Genomic DNA, 27,469 nt, shown 5'->3' with positions numbered 1-27,469 from the left:
AAGCCGCCAATGACCGGGCGTGATGGGGCGGAGCCCACAGGCCCTAGTGGGCTTGGTTGCAGCGCGGCTTTGGCGCATTTTCGGCTGGTTTGATTCATCCATTTTGAAGAGACGGGGGAGCGGGGGGCTCGTCTGATTAAGGGGCCCTGAACCAAGAAGCAGCGGAGTTTGAGAAGCCAGCAGCCCGGGGTTCGGCGGCAGCGGCCCCATCGGCCGAAGTTGGGGGGGGTGGGGCGCCGAGCGCGCGGGGTGGGGGGGGTCCTGGTCTTTGGCTTCTCGACTCGGTCCTGTTTCGACAGCGAACATGTCTCGGCCTGTCAGGTCAGTGCGGAGTCCGAGGCCTGGAGCGGGATGGAAAGGGTTGGGGGTGAGTGGTGAAGGACTGGGGGACAGAAGCCTGCAGTCGGCCCTCTCCAGTGCCACGCACGGCCTCCTCCCTTTCGGGGCCCGCGCGCGCCCTTGAGCGTGGGGGGCCTTGCTGGCTCGCGGGGCTGCGCGGGGGTGGCGGCCGCGCGCCCATGCGCGCGCTCCTCCCCACCCCGCGCCGCTGCAGGGCTCCGGGCTGCTCTGCTGCCTCCCCCACCCGCCGCACTGGAGCGGGCGGGGTGTTCCCTGAACCGCCAGCGGCCGGAGGGGGAGGGGTGTGAAGTCAGCGCCCCCACCCAGGCCCCACCTCCTCGGGGCCAACCCCTTGGAGCCTGCGGGGAGACCGGCTGAGTCGGGGCTCGGCTCCCCACCTGAAGTGAGGAGGGGCGGAGACGCCCGGTGGCCCCTTGCCCCCTCTGCTTGCGTGGGGGTGGGGGAACTCAGCCCTCTTTCTTTAGCGGACGGGGTGTTCCATGCAAAGGGGGAGGGGCGGTACTGCCGCCGGGCCCCGCCTCTGTCCTCCAGGGTCGCTGCAGGGCCCCGCCTCCCGGATTGGGCCGGGCGTGGGCGGGACCCGTTCTTTTCCCCTCAGGCAAAAGTAAGAGCTGGGGACTGGGCCTTGGAAAATGACTGCTGCCTCTCCCCTAACTCGGAGTTCTGAGCGGGTTAACCGCCCCCACTCACCCCCCCTCCCCCCCCGAGTTCGCTGTTTCCCTCCGACTAGAAATGTCCTTCCTCGGGGAAATGTCCCTACTCAGGAAGGTGCGGGTTAACAGCACGACCCAAATCCCGTGTGGTTCTCGTTCCCGCTGCCTGTCTACGCTCACTCGGTGTACGTGTCTCAGATGTTTTTGTAACCCTCTCTTTCCCCCCCAAGTAACCTGAATGATAAGGGGTCTAGGTTCCGGTAACCCGTAGACTTGATTCTGAGAATTTCAACAAGTTTGCAGTTCCCCAGCGGACGGTGGAATCGCCCTTTGCCGTCCTCCTGGCTATTGTATGGAATGTGCCATTTATGGAGGGGTGTGGCTTAATCCAATGTGTCGAGGCCTTTAAAAGGAGGGCTGTTGCAAATAACTTACTTTTAATGTAATGTCCGCGACGCTTTCGATGTAAGGAATTGGCGGCTTCGCATAGTGTTTTCTAGATAAATAGGCGAAGGTGTAGATTTAAAATGTTAACAGTTGTTGCTTCCCCTTCTTCCAAGTTTTGTGAGAAACGGAAGGATTTTGACCTAGAGCTCTAGAGAGAGGTTTGGAACCCGGGAAGGGGTTTTGTTCCACACCGATCTATCTCCTGACTAGATCATCCGTCTCCAACTGGTGGTGGTATGGGACTGCATACTTCTACGTTCGGGGTGGGCATGAGGAGAGTGCTAACTACCTACCACTGCTTTTCTGCCTTCTAATTTCTACCCTCATCTCTGATAACTCACCATCGCACTCGGAAGAGTTTTGCCCACTTTCTGGCAAGGAGTCTGAATAGATACTTCAGAGTATAGTGTGCAAATTTTTTTTTGGCATGAAAATTGATCAATGTATCCCATCAATTTATGTAGAATATTTTCTTTAGGATCAGGTTAAATAGACAATATCGTAATAAAGATTTGATTCATCTGTATTGGCTCTTCTGTCTCTGGAAGTAAATTACTGTGTGGTGAAATTGGGACTGTTTTTCTCTACCTTTTAACGTCAGTTCACTAGGTTTTGATGACTTTTTATATTATTGTGTGACTTTATTATACTCATCTGCCTCAATTTGTGTTCCCAGATTTAGACACTGGAACACGAACAGCAGTTTTTTTATTTGGAAACTTTGATTTTTTTAAATATCACCAGTTGGGGATATATTAAGCACGGATCTTTCTGGGTTTTTTTCGAGGCATTGGGACGTCTGCACAAATTTTTTCTTGTTCGTTGTGTTGTTAAAAATAAATTTAACTGTCTATTTGCCCCTAATTGAATGAAATTAATATATTGGCTTTTGGGGTCGCTTTCATAGTATTTTAAAGCAACTTGGTTTCTCATTATATATTTTAGTGATTAAAGTCTCTTTGTAACTTTTTAAAAAAGTTTTTAATATACTCATGACCAATAATAAAGCAGAAATAATTAAACTTGAGTTTGGTGGTTTGTTAAATTTTGCAACAAAAAAGTCTTATCTTAGGGAAGTGCTTTTGTTCCAAGGTGTAAATGAAGAATCTGTATACCTGAGGGCATTTAACAAAAAAGTTAATGGTCAACGTAGACCAGAGATACCAGAATGATCAACCCGTTTAAAAACAAACCGAAAAAAAAAAGCGCAAGTTGGAAAATGAGTGTCGGCACATTTTTTAGGGTATGTTTCTGCCCTTTAGACCTATATATAATTTTGAAATTTTTCTGCTTTTCATACTTAACTGTAAATATTCATTTTCATTTAAATACTAACCTGAGCATTTAAAGAAGTATTAGAAATGTACTAATGGCTGCTTGACACCACTTTCCATATGAAGGGAGTGATGAACTGATAAGTACAGCAGGTTTTTCTGTAGACGTGTGTGCAACACTTACCCAAGTAGTTTTGCTCACACAATATTGCTGTCTTTACCTTTTACAGCATCTGACTCACTGTTTATAAATGAGCTCAAATATTTTAGGCCTTGGGTTCAATTTTATAGTGTAAAATTACAGTCTTGGAGCTAGACAGAAATTTAGGCAAATTCATTTTACAAGTGACTCAATGGAGACCTGGACCAGTGAAGTGCCTTGCATCACACACTTAATGAATGCAAAGGTTGGGCCTAGAATCGAGATTTCTTAATTCCCAGGCCTACTCATCCTCACCCTTTCCGAATAATAATCACTTTATCTTCTGCCTGGTACGTATTGATGTTATTATAATATACAGCACTTTTAACCTTTCAAAGTGCTTTCATGAATCTTGTGAGGAAGGAAGGAAAATGCTATTACTTATAAAAGTTGAGAAAGAAAACTCCGATTTACTGACTTGCCCAGACTAGAAACCAGGTTTCTTGAAATTCAGCTTAGTATATTCTCCAAAGATCCTCCCTTTCTGAAAATCATCCAAGGCATTCAGATCAGTGTGTGTTCCTTTCTGTAACATAAGTGTACTTGGTATCTGGTTGTCTTCTGTTGAATATACTTGGAGATTGCAAGGAACCTTTAACCTTGAAAGTTTAGGTGTGAAAGCATAGGTTCATACTGGTTCGTACAAAATTAATTTTAAGTAAGTTTTAAATAAGCAGTTTTGTTCAACTCAATTTAAAATAATTTTCCAAGATGCTTTGTAATTGAAAGTATTTTTTTAATTAGAACTTCAGAGATTAAGTCCAGTTCCTTCAGTTTACCAGGGATGATTTATAAGCCAAAGAAATTAAAGTGTAGAAATAGCAAAACTATTTAAACTGTGTGAGTCTTCGCTATTTTCCTTTCTACTAGATTTGCATTTACAGTATTTGATTCCACATAGAATGTAGTACAGGTCCACAGTCCCTGTATAGTTTGAAATCATGAAGGCCATGTGTGTTTCGAAGTTCAGGGTTTTTTTTCAAAAATGTTCAAAGTAATGGTGCCTGTACTGTGCGTTAATGTGCGATCACTAGTGAGCTCTGCAGTAATGCTCCTATAATCAAACACCATAGTGACTCTGTAATAAAACAGTTTTCACACACACAAAAAATGCAACTAAAAAGCCCAGTTGTTTAGGTAAGCTGAAACATTTGGTTTTCAGAACTGTTTAAATTTCTAAATTGTGAATTAGAGATTGTGGGCCTTTAACCGCAGAAGTACCTTTCTCAACCTTCAATTTTAGAAAAAAATCACACTGCAACTCAAAAGAGTATCTCTGAGCAACTTTTTTCGTGCCAAGTATCCTGGCAGATACTTTACACATATTTCGCGATCTTGAAAGAACTCTTCAAGCAAGGTATATGTTATTCCCATTTCATACGAAGTAGTTGAGGCTTGGCTAAATGAACTGGCCCAGTTCACCTGTTAAGAGGTGAAGCAGGACTTCAAATCCAAATGTGGCCAACCCACAGTCAGTGTGATCTTCCCCGTGAGACACACCGCCACAGGCAACACCCTCACAGCGCATCTTGCGAGCGCATCTTGCCATCTTTGGAAGGGGTTACATACAGTTCGTAAAGTTGGAGAAGACCAAATTTAAAATGGGGGAGGGGGTGAAATGACAGTTTTTTGGAAGGAATAGAATATGTGAGGAGGTTGAAGGAAGATAACCCGAATGGAGAGGGAAGAGGGAAAAGCGGGGAAATAGTGGGACACTTGTGGGAAGAAATGTGAGTGTTAGATAAGTGACATTGCTTCAAGTGTGTGTGTTTTGTAATGCAAGGGTGTGTACCCCCTGGCTAATTAAGTGAGTAGATTTCATAGCCACCTAAAGGACACTATAAGAAATTTAATGAACTCATTTTACATATAATTATAGTTGCAGAAACGCCAGAGTATTAGCTAACTGAATCCAATGTGTGTTAAAAATGTATATGAGCAAGCAGAATTTGTCCCAGGAACAAAACTTAAAATCGGTTACTGATGCATCATTAAAAGACAGGGGGCACCTGGCTGACTCAGTCTGTAGAGCATGTGACTCTTGATCTTGGGGTCCTGAGTTCCTGACCCGCATTGAGCATAGAGCTTACTTAAAAAAATAAAGTTTAAAAAAGAAAAACCATGGTATTTGGAAAGATTCAACACTCATAAAATTCAGCATGTTCTAATTAGAAGGAAAATTAAGATTAATTAAAAATTGGAGTTGATTTAACTTGACAAAAGTTACAAACTAAGGTAAGTGATTGAATTTTTAGTGTTTTAAAAAAAACGTTGTGGGGAGGTATGGTACAGCGAAAGAAACCCTGGGGATCAGGAGACTTGGGCTAACTTAGGTTTATATAATGGAGATGTTGCAGTCCATCAGAATAATAGAAACTTGCCCACAAAGCATTTTGCAATTTTCATAGGTTTCTTCCAACTCTAGAAATAATGAGAAAGTAATTTTGAGTAGAGAAAGGGCAGTTGGTTTTATTTACTTATTTATATGGTCTGTTTTTCCCAGAAATATAAAACAAGGTCACCATACTACATAATTCCAGGACACCATACCCTAGTCCTGTGAATGGCGCTCTTCTGGAGTAGTAAGAATTAGAGCCTGCACAGCCAGATGGGTTGCTTTGTAAACTTTGTTTACTTGAACTTAATAATAATGAAGCTATTGAATATGCTGTGAAGTGTTACTTCTGTTTGCGTTTTTTAATTCTCAGCTGCAAAGATAGAAATAAATATGACCTCATTACTCCAGATTATGAAGAAGTAGCTTCTTGGATTGTTGAGACTAGAGATAGCACTTAACAGACCGCCGTGTTGTGCACAGTAGAAAACATTTGATGTAGCAGCAGGACCACTTTGGTCAAACCAGGACATCCCTTTGTTTTGTTTTGAAAAACCTATTCCTATCTGGATTCTAGGAAGTAGAACTGATGGTTAGAATATTGCATTGACATATTTTTAAATAACTACTCTATCTAAGTAGCCATAATTATAGGTCTTTGAAATACTTCAGGCAAAGAGACCACAGGTTGCCAAAGACCGTATCTACTGGGGATTGCATATTTTTAGTTGCTGCTTCGTGCACATCTATTTTTTGAATTGTGCACCTCCAGTTCCCTGCTAAGCAAGGTGATCTTTAAGATTTCATCTGTCAAGCTAAAATGACCCTGAAGATGAACTACTTGAACTAAACATTAGCTCCACTTGGAAGTTAAAAATCCACTTTGCTATTCATTGGGCTGGGATAACAAACATGGCTGGCTGGCTGCCACAGATAAACTGCAGCTGTAAAGACTTACAACAATCCTCCTGGTGACTGCTACTCCTACTGAGAAGTGATTCTCTAAAAGAGACTGTCAGAAACTTTGCTGTTTGAAATTATGTCAGAATGAGACACCACACTTCTGTCAGAGCTGCGTCCTTTTGACTTGGAGAACTCAGTTTACAACTTCAGGGCTTCAGATGGGTTGCTGGACCCAAATTCCACATCTAACTTCTCTGCCAAGAAATAGGATCCACTTTGTGGTCAGACCTGATGTTAACCCCATTACACACATTCTTACTGTGCTTCAAGCCTATCAGGACACTGCTTCGTGTAATTTCCCCAAAAGCACCTTTCTCCAGATCCTTTTATTTTCCTCTGTATGGTGAGGTCCTCCATACTTCTGATGTGCCTCTGCCTTCATTGTAATGAGTCACTAAACCTGACAGGCTACAGATTTGTGCCTGGTGATTGGTTTAAGACAACTGGAAGACTCCACTGAGCTTCCTGAGGTCCTGCTGCAGACAGGACTCTACCTTGGTAGCGTGGGCATCTGAGACCCCTTAAGTCTCACCTGCTTGAGGTTTCTCTGTCCCTGAGTGCATAGGTCTTACATTCAACTTCTGTTGGGAAAAATCTCGCCCCTTTTATTTATCTAATACTATATTCTGCTCACTGAAATTTGTGTGTGACTTTTAAACAAAATAATTTCCTATATGGAGAGAGAGTCGTGAACTGAATATATGTTAAGAATAAGAAGTGCCATGTAGGAGTTAATATTTATTCATCTGGACTGAAACATTAGCAAGTGGATAAAAGATTTAGTAGGGGATTATGACAATTAGCTAATAAACGTGCCTGGCTCATCATTCAAACCTTCACTCCCTTCCCTTTGCTACAGAAATTAGAAACTCCATCCAGAAACCTTAGGAACGCTTTCCTAAATGTTCATTTTACTTTTTTACTTTTTGTTGTATCTTGTAACTTTTTGAATTTTATGTTTAATTGTAAATAACAATGATACAAGATGCAGTCAAAGGAGTCAATCTTAGCTGATAGGAACTTGAAGCTTATGATGAATGAAGCAGTTCTAAGAAATAACTCTTAGTTGCGTTCAGGTATCTGGGCTTCTAGGAGTTACTGTTCTTATGTCTCTAGAAAATTTGGCGTGTAAATAATCTTTGAGGACTAGAAGAATGGGGAGAGATAAATATCCTAAGTTTTAAGCGGGGAGAGTAGTTCTACAGAAACCTTATGTAGATCTGAAGAAACTTCATTAGTCTCTGTTGTGCAGAGTTAGATTTATGAGCGATTAGGAAAGGAAGATTTGAGAGGTTGCAGGCATCAACGGTGCCCTGTGGGGTATTGGGTTAGTTGGGCTTGAGCTGGAGAATTCACTTTACCGCTTAATAGCTTGCAGTGATAGGAAAGTTACTTCGCCTATCTGAGCATTAGATTCTTCAGATAAAATGGAATTAATGTTAATTAGCTCCTTTTGTGAGATGATGGTGAGGATTAAGGGAGAATTTAGGTGAAGTATCTGGTGCATGGTACTAACTGCTGTCGGAATAATTTTGAATTCAGCATCGTTTCGCAGATGAATCTCATAGGTCAGTAGTCTTCATAATGTCCACTTTCAGGGCCATCTCAAACATTGATTCAATTTTTTATTTTTAAAATAGTAGTAATTTTAGGGGCACCTGGGTGGCTCAGTGGGTTAAGAATCCGACCCTTTATGTGGCTCAGGTCACGATCTCGCCACTGGTGAGTTTCAGCTCTAAGATGGACTCTGCGCTGATAGTGCAGAGCCTGCTTGAGATTCTCCTTCCCCCCTCTCTCTGCCCCTCCTCTGTTTGCGCTCCATCTCTCTCTCTCAGAAAAAGAAAAACTAATAACAGTAAAAAAAAGTGAAAGATTTTTGCGATCTGAAGAGAAACCAAGAGTATAAAAAAGTACTGGTAATTTCAGAAATCAAAGTTAAGCAAGTTTCTTTAATGCAGGATTTTCAAAGCTTTAACTTGTTTAAGGAGGTGATAATATCCAAATTGATCGGGCCAGGAAACCTTTAGAAAACCTATCTTGACAGAACACAAGTTGGGAAAGTCTGTAATGAGAAAATTCTTTAAATTTGAAATTATAATTAATTCATGCTCTTACAGTGCTGCTGCTTTGACTTTTTACTGGCTGTGTTTTATTTTGTGGTTCCTGGGAATATTTTTGTTCGAACACAAAAGGTTTAGTTCTTAAAAGTTTAACTATCGTTTGTTTAAAAGAAAATAGAGTAAAAGAATACTGTACTGGGTTTCTCTTTCAACAAGGGTTTTGACAGAGCTTCATATGAAGAAGTCCTTGTGGGGAAGATAACGAAATGTTAGGCAGAATGCTAGTTCATTACGATGGACTTGAACCTCAATAGCCATACCCCGATTAATGTCAGCCTGAAAGTACATTTCTACTGATGACTTAAAGGACTTTGTTCTTGGCCTGTGTTGACTAAGTTTGCAGATAATAGGAAGTTGAGAAAGATAAATATGTTGAAATGAACTATCAATATACAAGATGGTTGTAAACAATTCTTTTTTAAAATTTTTTTTTTTTTTGAGAGAGAGAGAGAGCTTGTGAGGGAGGGGCAGAGAGAGAGAGGGTCAGAGGATCTGAAGCAGGCTCCCTGCTGACAGCAAAGAGCCTGATTTGGGGCTCCAACTCATGAACTGTGAGGTCATGACTTGAGCTGAAGTCACACGCTTAACTGATTGAGCCACCCAGGCACCCCCAAAAAGGTTTTAGATTTTGGGAAAAAGAGGCTTTAGTTATTGGAATTGCAATATCCAGTACATTGTGTGTTATAACAGCCCAAAAGGCAATGGAGATCTTGGATTGCATTAGTACAAATATAGAGTAGAATAGGAGTAGGAAATTCTGAATCCTGATCTCTCTCTTTCCTGCACATACACCTTTATAAACCATATTGTTAGGGTTAGATTGGGGCACTACTTGGTAGACTTTACTAAATCTGGAGGGAAACAAGGTCATGAGGATGCTTGAAACAAGTGATGGGGAAGGGTTAAAGGAACCCTAATTAGCTTTGAAGAAAAAAGCAGAATCTGTCCTATAAAGTTAAGGACTATGTGGAGGAAGGGTTAGATTCAAACCATGGGATGGGGCGCCTGGATGGCTCAGTTGGTTAAGCTTCCAACTCTTGATCTCAGCTTAGATCTTGATCTCAGGGTCCTGAGTTCAAGCCATGTATTGGGCTCCACACTGGGCCTGGAGACTACTTAAAAAAAAAAAAAAAAAAAAAGATTTAAACCATGGTAGTCCAGAAAGTGGATAGATGATAGAATCAGTGAGTGGACTTCAGAGGCAGATTTTACCTTCTTGGGAAGAACTGTTTCATTATTGGTGTTTTCTTAGTATAGGCTGCCTTGTGTGGGAGGTTCATGAAAGGTTCTTAGTCATTCCCTTCTAGGGACATTTGTTGATATGATAATAAGTTTGGGGTAAGATTGGATTAGATGGTCTAAGGTCCATGTAATGGTCCATGTGGATGTACTAAGGTCCAAGGTCTATGTGGATGTACTAAGTAGCTCTAGTACATAAAATACACTTGATATCATCATCATATCACCCTACCTCCTGCCCCACCACTGGCTGCAAAACTTTGATAGGTTTTAGGAGTGCTTAAGCTTGAAAACATATTTTTAAGATACAAGAAATTAGAGGTGCCTGGCTGGCTCAGTGGGTAGAGCATCCAACTCTTGATCTCAGAGTCATGACTTTGAGCCCCCTATTGGGCATGGAGTGTTTCATAATAAATGAAACAATATTTTTTAAGGATAGGAGGGGGACTCTCCCTGGCTGGCTCAATTGGTAGAGCATGGGACTCCTGATCTCAGGGTTGTGACTTTAAGCCCCATGTTAGATGTAGAGACTTCTTAAAAATAAAAATCTTAAAAAAAAAAAAAAAAAAAGATGGGGAATTAAAATGGGGAAGGGATGTTATTCTTTTGCCACCAAGGATCAAAAACAAACTTTTTTGTAACGGTAAAAATAAGAACAACTTTAGAAATCTCCTTTTGCAATCCACTTTTTATTCTAGAGTAGTGGGTCTCAAACTTTTTTGATGAGGTCGCTACACACAAGAACAAAAACACGTGAAATAAGTTGCAGGTAACTTAACTGTTACTTAAAGTAGAGTTTTCTCTGATATTTTTTATTTTTTGTGTTGTTGTTGTTTTAATGCTGGTTATATACCAATAAATTCATTTCAGGACCCAGTAGTGGGTTGTGACCTATCGATGGAAAAACATTGTTCTACAGGATCTCATTTATCTGAGAAAATGAGATACTACCACCCAGGTGATTAGTGAAAAGAACAAGGTTGGTTATTTTTAGGTTTCTCAAAATTCAGATTTCAAATGTGCTTTAAGTGCCTAATGAGAAACTTGTTAAATTCTAGGTTAGCAAGTTGGGTTTTTTCATTCCTCTTCTCTGCGTTGACCAGCACTTGAGGATAAAAATGGAAGTGTAGTCTGTTGATAAAACTAAACTATGTCTACAAGGCTCTCCCATTTGCCCCGAGAAAATGGTTTTGTGCTCTTCTCGTAGTATCGAGCTTAGGGTGTCAATTTATATTATTATGTGTAATTGTTGGTTGCTTGTTATGACTCCATATTTTGATGTGCAGGCTTATTATAAGTAGAGCTGGATTATGTGGTTTTAGTTTTCTCATCTGTAAAGAGGGTTAGGAGCGCTTGGCTGGCTCTTGTCAATAGGGCATGGAACTCTTGATCTCAGGGTCATGAGTTCAAGCCTCCATGTAGGGCCTAGAGCTTACTTGAAAAAAAGAAAAAAAGGAAAAAGAGGGGATTAGATAAGGTCCTCCAAAATTGTGATGATTTTCATCTCAAACACTGATCCTTGACTCTTCAGAATGTTGGTGGGAGGTACAACACAACCTATTGTTGTTTGGGTCTTAGACAGTTACTACTATAAGAAAGAGCATTTGGGGTGTAGACCTATCAGTAAAAATAAGTTGATGATTAAGAGAGTGGAAGAAGAAATTCCCTACTGTTTGTGAGTTGCTTGAGTTACCCACTCTTGGTGCCCAAACCAGATCTTTTAGTATTCTTTGTCTAGCTTCCCACTTTACCCTTTTTTTTTTTTTTTTTTTTTTTTTTTTTTTTTGCCCTTCAACCTGATGCAGAAGTGGGGACTTCTCATCTCAGAGTTCTCTGGTGACCTCTCAGGAATTGGTTCGCTGTGACCAAGGTACATTTAGAATCTAGACAGAGATTACATAAGGTTTTAAAGTAACAGCAGGCATATAATTGAAATTTTTGTGTTCCTATACAGTTGACCCATTGAACACTGAGTTTGAACTACCTGGGTCCAGATTTAATGCAGATTTTTTTTTTTCAATAAAAACAGCACAGTATTATAAATCTATTTTCTCATCCTTATGATTTTCTTAACATTTTCTTTTTTCTAGCTTACTTATTGTAAGAATGTATTATATAATACATATAGCATAGAAAATATATGTAAATCAACTATTTATATTATTGGTAAGGCTTACCTGTCAACAGTAGGCTACTTGTTAAGTTTGGGTGGGGGCTGTCAAAAGTTCTACTTGGATTTTATTTAAGATATATTTTAAAAGTAAGTTAATCATCGTGTTCATTAATCATCGAATTAGGTATATTCAACATGGCTGTGGTATTCTGGGTGGAACAAGTTAGTACTTACAAGTAGTGAAAGCTGCTCTTTGTTGGTCAGTTGTGCACCTGATACTCACAACAATCTTGAGAGATAGGTATTGTTATTCCTATTTTACAGGTGAGGAAACTGAAGTTCAGTGAGGGGAAGTAACTTGCTCAAGAACATACAACTAGTAAGTGGCAGAGCCAGGATTTAAACCCAGTTCAAAAAATCTGTTTTTAACCTCTATGCTGTATTGAAATTTTGTGTTGTCCTCCCAGTTCTGGTTGTCCTAGTCGTTGATGCTATTTTACACTGAAGAGTTCGTTTAGCTTTGGCATTTAATTTATGTAATGATATTTCGAGGAAGGAAGAATGTGTCTTTGTTTTCAACTAGAAGTAGAACTTCTCACACCTTTAGACTTAAGTATTACTCACGAGTGTTGTGTTCCATCCCAGTATATCTTCTCAATTTTTAGTTTATAGTGGAGTAAGTCCATTAAAAGTGCATTTCCACCCTAAATAAGGTAAATCTCCAAGTAGTGGAAATTGTAATTCTGTTACTGTTTTGAAGCATCTTTAGAAGACAGGAAATGAACTGAGTTGTTATTTATAAATCATTATAATGAGTTACTATGAATGACCCATTTTCATAGATCTTTTATTTAAATTATTTTTTCTTTTCCTCTTTAACATTTGTGGATGGATACCTTTCCTTTTGCCTAGTTATCCTTAAATTCGCTACTATATTCATATTTGCATTACTCAGGTTTTATAGTTTCAGTGAAAAATGACATATGCAAGATAATTCTGATAATTTTCACATAATTCAAAATAAAATATTTTCTGCTTCAAAGGAGGGGGTGGCCTTTGAATTTAATTGTGAAAAATTTAAATTTAATTACTCCTATCGTATCGTTTACGTGGCATTTTTTGTAGTTCTGCTTGTTGAAAACTAGGATAGAAGAAAATGTACTAAATACTTGCCTTTTTACTTTTTTAGGTTTAAAGTAACGAGTTATTTCATATGGACAAAACTAGATTTTCCTGTCACTAAGGGCAGTGGGAATTAAATATCTGATAGGCTGAAGGCTCACATATAACATCCTCTCTCATGATGCCTTTTCACCCTGAACCTTTGCACATGCTGAGTCCATTCACTCATCAAATGCATCATTTCTTGGACTTGGTGTTCTGAATGAAGGAGAGACAACCCCTGCCCTCAGGAAATTCGCATTTAGTAGGGAAAACAGACATTCAGTGGATTGTATAATTGTATCAATAAAGGATTAAAGGTGTTGAGAGGAGGTGAGGTTGTATCTGATATGACTGGGAGTGACACAAGCAGCAATGTAGGTCAAGGAGAAGCATGACCAAGTGTTAAGAAACAACTTTATTGGAGGAACTACAGATTTGTAAGTGGCTTGACTAAGTGGCAAAAGATGAGGCCTTCAAAGACTTTTAGGAGATTAGATATTATCCTCTCAAGTATTTTACAAAGCTAGGTTTCCAACAGAGTTCTTAAATTTGGCCCTAAGAGCAAAAAATTAAGAACATTTGAGTGTTTCCTTTTTACCTTGCTCTGTGGTAAAAAGAAAAGAAAAAAATGTGGGTATAAGACCATTGATATCAAGAAGCTCAGATTAGTGAAGAAAATCAATGGTACAGCAATAGAAGCTAAGATGTGTGGCATACAAAAGAGTAGGTGACTATTTGCAATTGAGAAAAACTTTTTTTTTGAACTTTAATAATTTTATTTAAATTTGTGGCATAGGGGCACCTGCCTGGCTCAGTCAGAAGAATGTTAGACTCTTGATCTTGGGGTTGTGAATTTGAGCCCCATGTTGGGTGTAGAAATAAAAAAATAGGAATTTATGGCAATAAATAGATAAATAAATAAAGGCATACCCATTTAGGCCATCAGTTCCAGCAGAGGAAAATCTGACACCCAGATAAATTATGTGATTTGCCTCAAGTTCTAGAACCAGAACCCAAGATTTCTGTTAACAAAGATTCCATACTTTTTACCATAGAATTCCTTTCTGGAGTGTTGCTGTTGATAGACTAAGAAGTAACTATCATTAGCAAACTGTTACAAAGTTGTTTATGTTGAACCTACGCCTAATTTGATCAGGAAGCTAATAAGCCAGTGTGTTTACTACTTTCTTTTCAAAACCTTAAAGTAGCTAACATGTTTTCTCTTTTGCAAGTTGAAAATTCCAGTTTATTCAGTTGTTCTTCATAGGACATACCCGTCACCATTCTGGTTACCCTTCTTTTTATAGTCTCATAGGATGTATCTATTGATAGATGGTACCCAGAAATTGTACCGTTGTTTTAGTTGGCGACCCCACCAGCATGGATAAGCTAGAATTATTATGCCTGCAATTTTAGAACCTTGTACATTAACTAGTAGAGGTTAATATTTCATACTCCCTCTTCTGGATACTTTCCTTCCTCTTGTTACATGTCCCATTTTCCTTGATCCTAAGTAATGCAGAAAATTGTCATCTTTACATGATGATCATAATACTGTTTTTCATGGCACCTGTCATTAAAAAAATCACTATGTTGCTAGAACATAATAGGCATTGAATTACTAGCCCCCCCATAGCCTTTTTTTTTGAAACAAAATATTTTATTCTTTTTTTTTAATTGTAAAATCACATAAAATTTACCATTAAAAATTTTTTTTAAGTTTATTTTGAGAGAGAGAGAGAGAGAGAGATGAAGGCACATGAGGGGGGAGGGGCGGAGAGAAGGAGAGAAGGAATCCCAAGCAGGATCCCCACAGCTTGGAACCTGACTCAGGACTTGAACCCACGAACCTGTGAGATCATGACCCGAGCCAAAGTCAGACTCTTAACCAAATGAGCCACCCAGGTGCCCAACCATCTGAACCATTTTTAAGTGTACAGGTCTATAGTGTGAAATGCATTCACACTGTTTTACAACTAACCTCCAGAACTCTTTCTCTTGCAAAAGTGAAACTATACACATCATTAACTCACTATCCCCTCCTCCCAACCCTTGGCATCTACCATTCTTCTTTCTATTTTTATTTTTATTAAAACAATTTTTTTTAACATTTATCTATTTTTGAGAGAGAGAAAGAGTGAACAGGGGAGGGACAGAGAGAGAGGGAGACACAGAACCCAAAGACTCACAGAGCCTGATGTGAGAGTCAGACTCACAGACCTTGAGATCAGGACGCTTAACTGACTGAGACACCCAGTTGCCCCTATTTTTATTTTTATTTTTATTTTTATTTTTATTTTTATTTTTATTTTTATTTTTATTTTTATTTTAGAAGAGAGCACCAGTTGGGGAGAGGGGCAGGGAGAGAGGGAGAGAACATCTTAAGCAGGCTCCACGCTCAGCACGGAATCAGAGATGTGGTTCGGTCCCACAACCCTAGGATCGTGACTTGAGCCAAAGTCAAGAGTGGGAGGCTCATCTGACTGAGCTACCCAGAGGCCCCACTTAACTTTCTTTTTTTTTTTTTTTTAAATATTTTTTTGGGGTGCCTGGGTGGCTGACAGAGCAGCACCTGCTTGGGATTGTCTCCCCCTCTTTCTGCCCCTCTCCCGCTTGCACATGCTCACTCATGCATGCCCCCTCCCTCAAAATAAATAAGTAAACCTAAAAAAATACCAATTTTATCTTATTTTAAGTGAGCTCTATACCCAACAAGGGTGGGGGACTTAATCTCATGAGTCACATGCTCTACTGACTGAGCCAACCAGGCATCCCCACTGTCCTTCTTTCTTTCTCTATGAATTTGACTACTCTAGATATCATGTAAGTGGAATTAATGGTCATATTTTTGAAATTAGCTTTCCTATTACAATGGAATCATTTATATATAAACCCAGCTGCTTGTAACAAAACATTTGGAGCATGTTTTAAAGTTTTGCATTTTGACTTACAGAGGCAGTACAGTGAGAAGATAATTCATTTCTGGTAGAGTAAAGAAAAACAGAAGGCAAAATTCCTTTAGAGCCTATCTTTCTTGTCCAAAGCCAAGGGTATGGCTATGCTTTCTTCCCTATCGAAGCCCCAAACATGTTTTCAGAATCCATCCAGCCCTCCACCTTCCATGTTTGCATATTATATATAAACTGTACGTGTGCTTGAATACTTCACATCCTGTCTTTGGATATAAATGGTGTCTTAATCTATAAAATCAGGAATATTCCTCTGCTCAGGTTTAAATGTAGTTGGTGGCATTTTTCTTTTAATTCTTTTGGTTCACATATTCAGTATCCATTTAGTACAGTACCTATAAGGCTCTTTTGAAAGCGATACTAACATGGATACTAATTTGGATACTAACATGGAGGTTTTTATATATATCTCTAAAGGAGGAATTTTAAGCTTTTAAAGTATGAAGTAGAAAGATGGAAATTAAAGATTTGTTCAAGATGTTAAAGATGCCTTACCTAGTAGGAAGTGCTTAAAATCATTGAGTCAAGTAGGTACATAAATTTGTGACTTTTCGCTCGTATTTTTCTTAATTACAGACCCTTTAAGAAAAAGCTTCTTTTGAATGGATCAATTATTTTTTTCTTCTTTGTAAGGCTTAGTATACTGTCGTCATAATTTGTATGTTATAACATTAACCATTATATTTAAAAATCACCTTGCCTTGAAAAAAACTCAGTAATAACTTTATCAGGTGTACACGTGTATGTGTACATATCAGTAAGCATAAAAGTGTAAAAAATATTTACAGTTTTTGTTGATGCACATGTGACATCTCTGTGTAATGAATAATATGGTAGTTTGGCTCATTTTGCTGTGTCATGTGTGTTTGGGAAGTGAGAGGTTTTGTGGGAAAGAATAGTATTTGAGCTATCACTGAGATGAGCAGTCGGAGAATTGTAGTTTTAAATACTTCCGAACTACACTTTTCATAACAACATGGAAAAGCTTTTTGACGGAGGTGGGGCTTGTCGAATAGTTTTCACAGAGCGAGTTCTCATTTTGTTTTTAAACAGAAACAAGTGTTCTGATATCTTAGGAGAATGATCTTCATTAGAGTCTCTTCTTTCTACAGAAATAGAAAGGTGGTTGATTATTCACAGTTTCAGGAATCTGATGATGCTGGTAAGTTTCGTGATTTCAATAAATTGTAAGTTGGACCAACTAATATTGAAAGAATTGCTAACTCAGTGTACTGTTTTATCATGCTTTCAGAATAAGTTTTATCTTTTTTTATTTTTAAACTGTATGTAAATTATGTCGGGATTTGTGTCACCCAAAACAGAAGTTGAACTTGCATGGATTTTTACTTTTCCTTAGTAGATCATTGATAATAAATACTTGGATAACTTTTCTTAACTGGTTTTGGAGTCAGCTTCAACACGCAGTAATGTTTTCTTACAATATGTCCTTAATCTCATTATTTTCCAGACGCATTTGCTATTCTTTCTGCCTTTTTAAAATCGAATTTCACTTTGTAAAGATAATGTGTGTACTTTGGGAAAACTTAGAAGATGCAGAAATGTGAAAAAGAGTAATAACATACAATCCAACCTCCCAGAAGTAATGCTAACATTTATTAAATGCTGCTAAATATTTGCATGTATTCATTTAATCCTTAGTAGAGCAATCCTATTAAAATGGAATATACTATTATTGTTTCCGGTTTACAGATAAGGAAACGGAGGGAGGGATCTTATTCAAGGCCCCTTAGCTGGCAAATGGCCATTTTAACCTTTTGCAAAAAAAAGCCTGTGTCTGTCTTTCCTTTTAAAAACATAGTTGGAAGTCTTGCTATAGAATTTTGGGTTCTCTGCTACTCCTATTTGTGTGTATCTTTCTCCTATTATGAAAAGTTATTTGAGAAATTACTATTAATGGTTGTGTGATATTCCATAATGGAATTTATAATGTATCCATCCATTTAATAATTGCTGAAGCTCCTGAGTACTTCCAGATCTCTACTATTCTGTAAAATGGTATAGTAAACATAACCCATTTTTAAGATTGGTTAATTTTCTTAAGTTCTATAGGACTTTTGAAATTGGAAGTATTTTCCTCAAGTGTCAGAGTATGCTCCATTTAATACTTCAGTTCAAAAGTAATCTACTTGATAACAGTAATTGTGTTAGGATTATAGAATTGTGGGGTCTTTACATTATGAAATGCTTGTATTTATTACTGTAATGGTTTTCAAGTAAATATGAAGATGTTGAAACATGGGAATATCTTTAAGAAATTAAAAGGGTAGGATATAAAATGATAAGAGATACTTGGCTATGTATGGGTATATTAAAATACACACATGAGATTAGAAGGGACTGATATAGGAAAGAATTTATTTTTTAAAAATGAAAGAAAATTGAGGGGCGCCAGGGTGGCTCAGTCGGTTAAGCGGCCAACTTGGGCTCAGGTTATGATCTCATGGTTTTGTCGGTTCGAACTCTGCACCAGGCTCTGTGCTGACAACTCCAAGAGCCTGGAGCCCACTTTGAATTCTGTGTCTCCTCTCTCTCTCTGTCCCTATCTCATGCATGCTCTGTCTCTCTCTCTCTCAAAAATAAACACTGAAAATTTTTAAAAAAGAAAAAATTTTGTGGGAAATCCTGCTGCCCCTCACCGTGTAAATAGCATTAGAGATACTTATCTCCATAAATAGTGGTAATTTATACATGTAAAAATCATAATATTTGAATTTGAAAAATGCTCTGTTTAGATGAAGATTATGGAAGAGATTCAGGGCCTCCAGCTAAGAAAATTCGGTCATCTCCCCGAGAAGCTAAAAACAAGAGGCGATCTGGAAAGAATTCACAGGAAGATAGGTAAGAGGCATTGTTAATCTGTTCCTGCTTGCGCTGTTCCCACTTGGCCTTGAGGGTGGTCTCTGATCTCTAAATTGGTGGAATCTCCATTTACTTTGGGAAAGTGCTTATTGTCTACTTAATGTTGTTTTGCATATTTCTTATTATCTCAGGCAGTGCTTCTTGAGTCTAGGGGTTAGCCTCTTTAAGGTCATGAGGCTTACTTAGACTCAACCTAGAATCCAAGGTGATCTCCAAGAATGCTTTTGTTGCTACCTCAAACCTCTGAACATAAGCAGAAAGATTGTTTAAGTATGTAATTTGTTACCTAAGGTTAGTATTGACATTTTCACTGTAGTGATAGCAAAGAATGAGTGGCCTTTCCCGTTGAGTCACATCACTGGCAGAATCATAACTAAAGCTTACAGAATCTTCACTTGTATAGACTGCTGAGTTTTGCTATCTATAATCCTCCTTTGTTCAGATAGTTTCGTCATTTGTGGGGCAGTAGAGGAGTTGTGATTTTAACTATACTTGCCTTCTGAGACCAGGATATTGTAATTTTTGCCTCTGCTGTCACAGACCTACACACTCTCATCATACTCCATGTAGCATAATTTTAAGACCTTAATGATGGTGGTGATGGCGATAATGGTGATAGCTACCGTGGATGATTCTTTGCCAGTCTCTCTTATGTGCTAATTTATAATTTAATCTCTTTATCATTTAATTCTCACAACACCTGTATTAAGGTACTGCTAGCTTAGAGACAAGGTCAGTGATTTATCCAAGGCTATCCAGCAAATGGACCAGCAGGTTTTGGAATCATGTTTGTTGGACTCCAAAGACCATGTTTTCACCATTGGGCTGTACTGCTTCCAAATATATTACGTCAGAGCAGTTCAAAGAAATACAATCTTTCTTGTCAGTTCTTCTAAGATATTTACCTTCAAATACTAAAGTCTTGTAAAATAAAGCCCCACACAGAAGTCTTTCCGTTCTGAATTCATAGAATGCTAAATTTGTAGAAATGACAATATTTACCTCCAGTATTTTCTTTACTGGAAAATTTCAGAAATGTGGTTTTTTTTGTTTTTTTTTTTTTTAAATTTTTTTTCAACGTTTTTATTTATTTTTGGGACAGAGAGACAGAGCATGAACGGGGGAGGGGCAGAGAGAGAGGGAGACACAGAATCGGAAACAGGCTCCAGGCTCCGAGCCATCAGCCCAGAGCCTGACGCGGGGCTCGAACTCACAGACCGCAAGATCGTGACCTGGCTGAAGTCGGACGCTTAACCGACTGCGCCACCCAGGCGCCCCAGAAATGTGGTTTTGAGGAAAAATAAGACAACATTGTGCTGTGGGGAGACAAGTCTTCCATAGTTTTGTAGTATATCTTTAATCCAGTTTTCTGTAGCAGCCCAACTTAGATTCTCTTCCATTATGTTCATTTTTTATATTTCTCTTAGGAATGGATTTCTTTGTGGCCTGCAACCTGTTCTATAGTGTCTCATCGATACAATTAATAGCTAGCCTAAACTTTCCCTTGTTCTAATTGCTTGGTTTTATTTCTTTCCTAAGTGTCGGGAATGGTGGAGATACGGTTTTTATTGCCATTTGTACTAAGTGCCTTGTAAAGTTTATTCCCTCAGACCATTGTTGTCTTGAGTTTTCTATTGATCTCTACTTGTAAAAGTTCAGCTTTCACTTGACTTTATTGTAATGGGACTCCAGGATTAATGGTCTCTATAATAAACCCAATAATAAAAGAACTAGAGAAAACTATAGTTCTTTGTCATTGTAACTTGTGAATTAAATGCTTACTTTGCATAAAAACATACAGAATGGTCTCAGGTTTCGGCATTACGGTGGATCTTGGATGACATTGCTTAGTAAAGAAATAGGGTTGGTTTTTCTCTTTTTTTCGGGAATCTCGAGTTTGGTAGTTTGTCATTTGAGTGTGGTCTAGATCATAGGAAATACCGGAAGAGATTTACAAGACCTGCTGTTTGAAAAAGCTGTGAAGGCAGTTTTTATGTTGGGTGTTTCTTTTTTTGTTTGTCAGAATTTCTCATAGAGTCATAAAGTCAGAGCACTGAAGACTGAGTACCAAGTGATTTGCCTGAGACCATACAACTGATTAATGACAAAGACAGGACGCGAGAACCCAGATTCCTGAATTAAGATTTTTGAGGACATAAAACGTGCATCTTTGTGACTTAAATTGTTTTATATAACTTTCCTTGGAACTTTGAAGCACTTTTTTCTTATTTTACTTTGCGGTGATTTGAGGGCTCTTATTCTCTCCATGATACAAGGCAGGTCTGTGTGTTGATGTTTCTGATGTATAGAAATATTGGAGGCAAGAAAAATCTACGGAGATAATTAGTTGATTTATTTTCATTTTGTTTTAGATAATTTTTTAGGGATATTGTAATTTATACAACTGCACTCCAGTTTCCTTAAATAATTGCGTTTTAGGGGTTTTCTGCGTCTATATTTGGTGCCATCCAAATTTATTTGCCTACTTTCCCGCCATTCATACATTGTGTAATTTATTTTTAGTATTTTTATACTCTGCCTCTGACAACAGAGAATTTTTTATTATTAAATGTTCTTTGAATATTTCATCCATAAAAGAGGTATTCTTCAAGTTCTTCCCCTGTCGGAGATACCAGAGATGTGTGCTCACTTAGATTTTGACCTAAGACTTTTAAACTTTCTCTCTGCTTCCCTTTACAGTGAGGACTCCGAAGAAAAAGATGTGAAGACCAAGAAGGATGATTCTCACTCAGCAGGTAGGAAACAATTTTTAGTGTAATAGGTGGATTGACTGATGTCTTTATTCACTGGACATTTTAATAGCAGTTTTATAATAATGCCAGGCACTGTCATAAATACTGACATGACAAAGAGGTTTGCATCTTTGAAGAGCTCAGTGCTGGTGACTTATTGCAGTTGCCGTGAGGGTTTTTTAAACACGCTTATTACAGAAATCCACCCAGGATTTCTGATGCAGTAGGTCACGGTGGGACATGGGGGCTTTGTTTTTTAAAAATATTTACAGATTATTCTAATGCATAATCAACACTGAAAACTATTTGCATAAACAAATAACAGCCATCAAACTGGATAGATTTTAAAGAGTGTGTATAATAGGAAGTGACAGATCTAAGGCGTGTGGCGAGGAACTCTAGAGTGAAGAGCAGACAGAAGATAGTTTTGCCCTTACTTTAGCTCGGGAAGTAGTCCTTTGAAACGGTAGCCACAGAGCAGGCTGTTGGGGTAAGAGTTTTAACTCGAAAGAATTAATAGAGACCCCATGGCCAAATACAATGTAAGATCCTGATTACTTGCTGTTATTTTTCCAAATTTAACTCTCCTAAGAACTGAGGGTTTATTCTATACTGCCCCCAACCACTTTAGTTTTGACCTACAGTCCCATGCTTTTGCTTTCCTGGATGTCCCTCTAAATAGGATTGCTGTTGGCTAACACCTGGAGGGCCGACAGTCCCACTGCGTGCACTCCACTGAGCTATTGGCTTTCGTTCCTTTCCAAGTGTGTTATCTGACTGCCTAAGTTGAAAAGAAATAGGTTTTGTATCTTAGAATAATTATCCTTGGGAGTCTTCCCCTCTTCTATTTAAAAATATTTTTCTGGGGTGCCTCGGTGGCTCAGTCCATTGGGCGTCTGACTTTGGCTCAGGTCATGATCTTGCAGTTTATGAGTTCGAGCCCTGTGTGGGGCTTTGTGCTGACAGCTCAGAGCCTGGAGCTTGCTTCACATTCTTTGTGTGTGTGTCTCTCTCTGCCCCTCCCCCACTCATGCTTTTTCTCTCTGTCTCTGAAAAATGTATAAACCTTAAAAAAAAAATAAAATATTTTTCTCACTTTAGTTTCTAAAAACTATGAACATAGGGGCACCTGGGTGGCTCAGTCGGTTGAGCGTCTGACTTCGGCTCAGGTCATGATCTCGCGGCCTGTGAGTTCGAGCCCCGCGTCCGGCTCTGTGCTGACAGCTCAGAGCCTGGAGCCTGCTTGGATTCTGTTTCTCCCACTCTCTGCCCCTCCCCTGCTCACGCTCAGTCTGTCTCTGTCTCCCTCTCTCTCTCTCTCACTCTCTCTCTCTCAAGAATAAATAAACATTAAAAAAATTTTTTTTAAATAAAAATAAAAACTGAACATAGATTGAAGTGTAATTGATAATTTTAGGGCAACACAATGATACGAGTTTAAAGTAGATGTTCACACCTAAATTCAGCTTTATTGTTACTTCAAACTACATGCTTCAGTTCTTTTTTTTTTTTTAACGTATATTTATTTTTGAGAGGGAGAGAGAGTACAAGCAGGGGAGGGGCCAAGAGAGAGGGAGACCCAGAATCTGAAGCGGGCTCTAGGCTGTAAGCTGTTGGCACAGAGCCTGACGTGGGGCTCGAACTCATGAACCACGAAATCATGACCTTAACTGAAGTCAGATGCTCAACCAACTGAGCCACCCAGGTGCCCCGCCTAAGTTATTTTCTATGTACTAATGAGTACGTGATATTTTTCAAGTTCGTGCTTTGAATTTTAGCTCCTCTTTTGTATATTTTGTAGGAGTTTTTAGGGATAGAATTTACCCTTTTTGAGTGAAATAAAGCTGAAGGTTATAGCTCATGCTGGCTTTTCTGGTCAGCTGTCAGATAAATGCACAACTCTTCGATTGTTGCATTATAACTTCGGTATTACAGAGGACAGTGAAGATGAAAAAGAAGATCATAAAAATGTGCGCCAGCAACGGCAGGCAGCCTCTAAAGCAGCTTCCAAACAGAGAGAGATGCTCATGGAGGACGTGGGCAGCGAAGAAGAACAAGAAGAGGAAGATGAGGCGCCGTTCCAAGAAAGTATGTAGACTTGGCTTGTTACTTTGGTCATGACTGTACTTTGTGACCTCGATGGCTTCTGGGTTGTCGTGGATACTAAACATGGCAGCCGGTCCCTTAAATTAGATCCTCGCTGTTGGAAGAGATGACTGTTTCTCATACCTGCTGATACTTTTGAGGTTCACAGACTCTCTTTGATTATGATGTCCATCGTTTGAACTCAAATACTGAATGAGAGCTTGTTAGAACAGCAGTTACACGGTGGGTGTTGTGATTAGGATTGGCGTTTTGGCCTGGGAGTGGAAGGGGTAGAGCCCGTCCCCCAGCAAAAGCGTTCATAGCAGAATCTAGATGCTTCACACATGACTCGGCTTTATTGATTCTGTGTATTTTTGCTTTGTGTTTAGCTTTCTTGTTTCATGGGTTCATAGTTGGACCAACACACACCCAGCTGGTGCCGTTTCATTTCCCCGGTCTCCCCAGTACTACAGGGGGGTGATGGAACTACCAAAAGTTATTTGGTGGCTGCGGTTTTTATTCACATTAAATTGTATCCGTTCCCGTTCTCAACCGACTCTTCAAACAAGTCAGTGGCGTCACCCGCGTGTGCGGGCTAAGCCCGCTGTACACGTGGGGCTGACGACGACTCCGGCCAAATGGGTAGCACAGCTGCCGGCAGAATCCGAGAGTGTTTATTTCCCAGATCCCGTCCTCCAGTCGTGCCTAGCACGGTCTCCCTTTGTTCACTTGGAAGGATGTGTACGTTAAGCTGGACGTTGAAATTCTTCTTTCCTCTCAGAAGATTCCGGCAGCGATGAAGATTTCCTCATGGAAGATGATGATGATAGTGACTATGGCAGTTCAAAAAAGAAAAACAAAAAGATGGTTAAGAAGTCCAAACCTGAGAGAAAAGAAAAGAAAATGCCCAAACCCAGGCTAAAGGCTACAGGTGAGTGGTGCAGAAGTGAAATTAAATGACCGCTTTGAAAAGTTTCAAGAACCAGTACACTTTTCTCTACAGAAATTCTTCATTAGGGGTTGGCAGTGGCCACATGCCTAACAAGAATGAAGGAATTCTGAAAGGACCGTCTTCCACAGTTGGAAGTATCCCTTATTTGATTATTAATAAGACTCTAGCCCCTGCAAGAGTCTGGCGGCTCAGCCCTGTTCTTCAGCTCCTGCCTTCCGTGGCAAGTTTTGGCGGCCATCTGTTCGTGTCAGGCACAGTGCTGGAAACGTTGCATCAGGATAGCTGTTCCTGCTCTTTTTTCTCACCAACATCACAATCCCAGCAGCTAGTAAAGACTTGAAATTGTGAAAATGCACACCTGTAATCCTATTTCAGTTCTCTGTTCTGATCCGTGCACGGTCCTTTGTGCTAGCCTAACGAAACCACACTTGGCAACATGGATTCGGTTTCTTTGAGCCCTTGTGGTTTCTGCCAGATATTCCCCTTTCATAGCTACTTTGTTATTTAACTCAAAGTTCGATTTGCTTTGTTTTTTTCTGGCAAATAGAACTGGTGATTTTTACATTTTTTTCACTTACTACTTCTTACCATTAGGAATTGTGGAACGGTCTGGGGCACGCGGGTGGCTCAGTTGGTTAAGCATCCATCTCAGTTTTGAATCAGGATGCTCAGGTCATGATCCCACGGTTTGTGAGTTCGAGTCCTGTGTGGGGCTCTGCACTGACGATGTGGGCCTGCTTGGGATTCTCTGTCTCCCTCTCTCTATGCCCCTCCTCCACTCACTTTCTCTCAAAAATAAATAAGCATTTAAAAAAAAAAAAGAGGAATCCTGGAACTGTCAAAAGGTATGTTATTTGATGAGGGCGCCTGGCTGGCTCAGTTGGTAGAGCATGGGCTCTTATCTCAGTCATGAGTTCAAACCCCACTTTGGGTGTAGAATTTACTTAAAAATAAAATCGGGGCGCCTGGGTGGCTCAGTCAGTTAAGTGGCCAACTTTGGCTCAGGTCACATCTCTGTCGCAAAATAAATAAAACTTAAAATTTTTTCTTTAAAAATAATAAATGATACATCCTTAGAAAATTTTTTTAAGAATTTGATGGCTTTAGTTTCCACTCACATTGTTGTATCCATTCTTCTTGACCCGCCCCCCCCCCTTTTTTTTTAATTTGAGAGAGAGTGCACAAGCAGGGGAGAGGGGCAGAGGGAGAGAGAGAGAGAGAGAGAGAGAGAGAGAAAATCTTAAAGTAGGCTCCTTGCTCAGCATGGAGCTCAGTTCAAGGCTCCATCCATCCTACAACCCGGGCTGGGGATCACAACCCGAGCTGAAATCGAGAGTCCGATGCCCAGCCAACTGAGCCACCCAGGCACCCCATCCCCGACCCACTTTTTAAACAAAACCTTTATCAGAAACAACTTTTCATTTCACAAACCACTAAGGATAGTGTGCAGTTTCTGTAGCATCCTGTTTATTAGAAACATTACTGCAAACATAACACCACGGTGTTGGCAAAAGTGATTGGGAACCAGTGCCCACCTCGATTTTTTTAGTCAGTTAGGATGTTGTCTTGATAGATTTTATTCTTCTAGTTTTGTTTATGGCTGATTTTTATTAAAGACCTTTTCTTCTCTTCTCTTCTCTTCCCTTCCCCAAATTGGTATTTGTTTTCCTTTCAGTGACTCCAAGCCCTGTGAAAGGCAAAGGGAAGGTGGGTCGCCCCACAGCTTCCAAGGCATCAAAGGAAAAGACTCCTTCTCCCAAAGAAGAAGACGAGGAACCAGAAAGCCCTCCAGAAAAGAAACCCTCTGCCAGCCCTCCACCTGAGAAATCTGGGGATGAAGGGTCTGAAGATGAAGCCCAGTCTGGGGAGGATTAAAAAAGTGATGATGGTCTGGGGAGAGATTTTATTAAAAAAAAAGAGAAAAAAAAAAAAGAAAAAAGAAAAAGGGGGAAAAAAAAACTTACTTAAGATAGAACATGGTTTTGGCTATGGCTTGACTCATGGGCTTTCAATGCTTTTTCCCTTTTCTTGAAAATAACATTCTCTGTCTTTCTCTCTCTCTCTCTCTTTTTTCCAAGAAAACCATTGTATGTTTAATTTACTTTTTTGTCTTTTGGTCTTTTCTTTGCCGTCACCCCTCTTTCCCACCCCTTCCCAATGAAAGCCATGTCAAAGTAATCACTGGATTGACTGCTTCATCTTTTTATTTTTAATGGAAGGTGTGCCACAGTTGTAAAGCAATAAGATTTGAGGTGAACGCTATGGAAATTTTGCTTTTTGCTAAACGGTAGCAAGTTGAACCCTAATCAAAAAACATAGAAGGGGTTTAGTTAAAAATGATTGCTTCTTTCTCTACCTGGACTTAAAAAAATCAGTTGTCATCTAATACAAGTTTATATGTCTATATACACAAGTATAGATGTCTACAAAAAATCATGATGTTACACTTCCACTGATGGGGCAGGTAGGAGATAAAGCTGAACGCTGAATTCTGAATTGTTACTAAAAGTATTCATATTTTTTACCGAGGGAGCAGGGCAGGGAATGGGGTCACCTGACCTTGTGTGAGGGGGTGGGTTTGTTTTGTTTTGTTTTGTTTTTTAATTCCGTCACCTGTTATCTCAAAGAGACCGGGAGCCAGTGATCCTTCTACCCTGCTACAGTCTTTCAGGAACTTTAAAAAAAAAAAAAAAAAAAAGCAAACAAAAAAACACAAGGGCCACCAAAACTTAAGTCACTCTTGATTTCCTATTTCATTCTCTAGTGGTTCATGTTTTTAAATATATATGTATCTATTCTGTTTCTTGGGTAAAATTTTACCAAGGATCAAAAAAACCCCACAAAAAACAAAAACAAACCTAGAATTTAAATGGCAAGATCTATACACCAGAGTGGATTTCTTCTTAACTGACAATGTTTAGGTTTTAAGCAAATAAAGTACCAATTAATGTGAAACTCAA

At 39.5% G+C, this 27,469-nt stretch overlaps 1 protein-coding gene across 2 annotated transcripts; it reads left to right on the top strand.

The window, feature by feature from the left end:
- NUCKS1 (nuclear casein kinase and cyclin dependent kinase substrate 1) lies at positions 1-27,469 on the top strand. Of its 2 annotated transcripts, none has more exons than XM_043569273.1 (7): positions 1-321; positions 16,952-17,001; positions 18,593-18,698; positions 21,420-21,475; positions 23,408-23,560; positions 24,339-24,488; positions 26,185-27,469. In XM_043569273.1, exons 1-7 carry the CDS (start codon positions 305-307, stop codon positions 26,382-26,384), a joined length of 732 nt encoding a protein of 243 aa, XP_043425208.1. In that variant the 5' UTR covers positions 1-304; the 3' UTR covers positions 26,385-27,469. The 2 variants fall into 2 exon arrangements, with proteins under 2 accessions (XP_043425208.1, XP_043425210.1); XM_043569275.1 differs by having other exon boundaries at positions 42-321; positions 24,342-24,488.

The sequence above is a fragment of the Prionailurus bengalensis genome, chromosome E4 (assembly GCF_016509475.1).
Source record: "Prionailurus bengalensis isolate Pbe53 chromosome E4, Fcat_Pben_1.1_paternal_pri, whole genome shotgun sequence".
In the NCBI taxonomy this organism is placed as follows: domain Eukaryota; kingdom Metazoa; phylum Chordata; class Mammalia; order Carnivora; family Felidae; genus Prionailurus; species Prionailurus bengalensis.
This window is presented reverse-complemented; position numbering and strand designations above follow the sequence as displayed.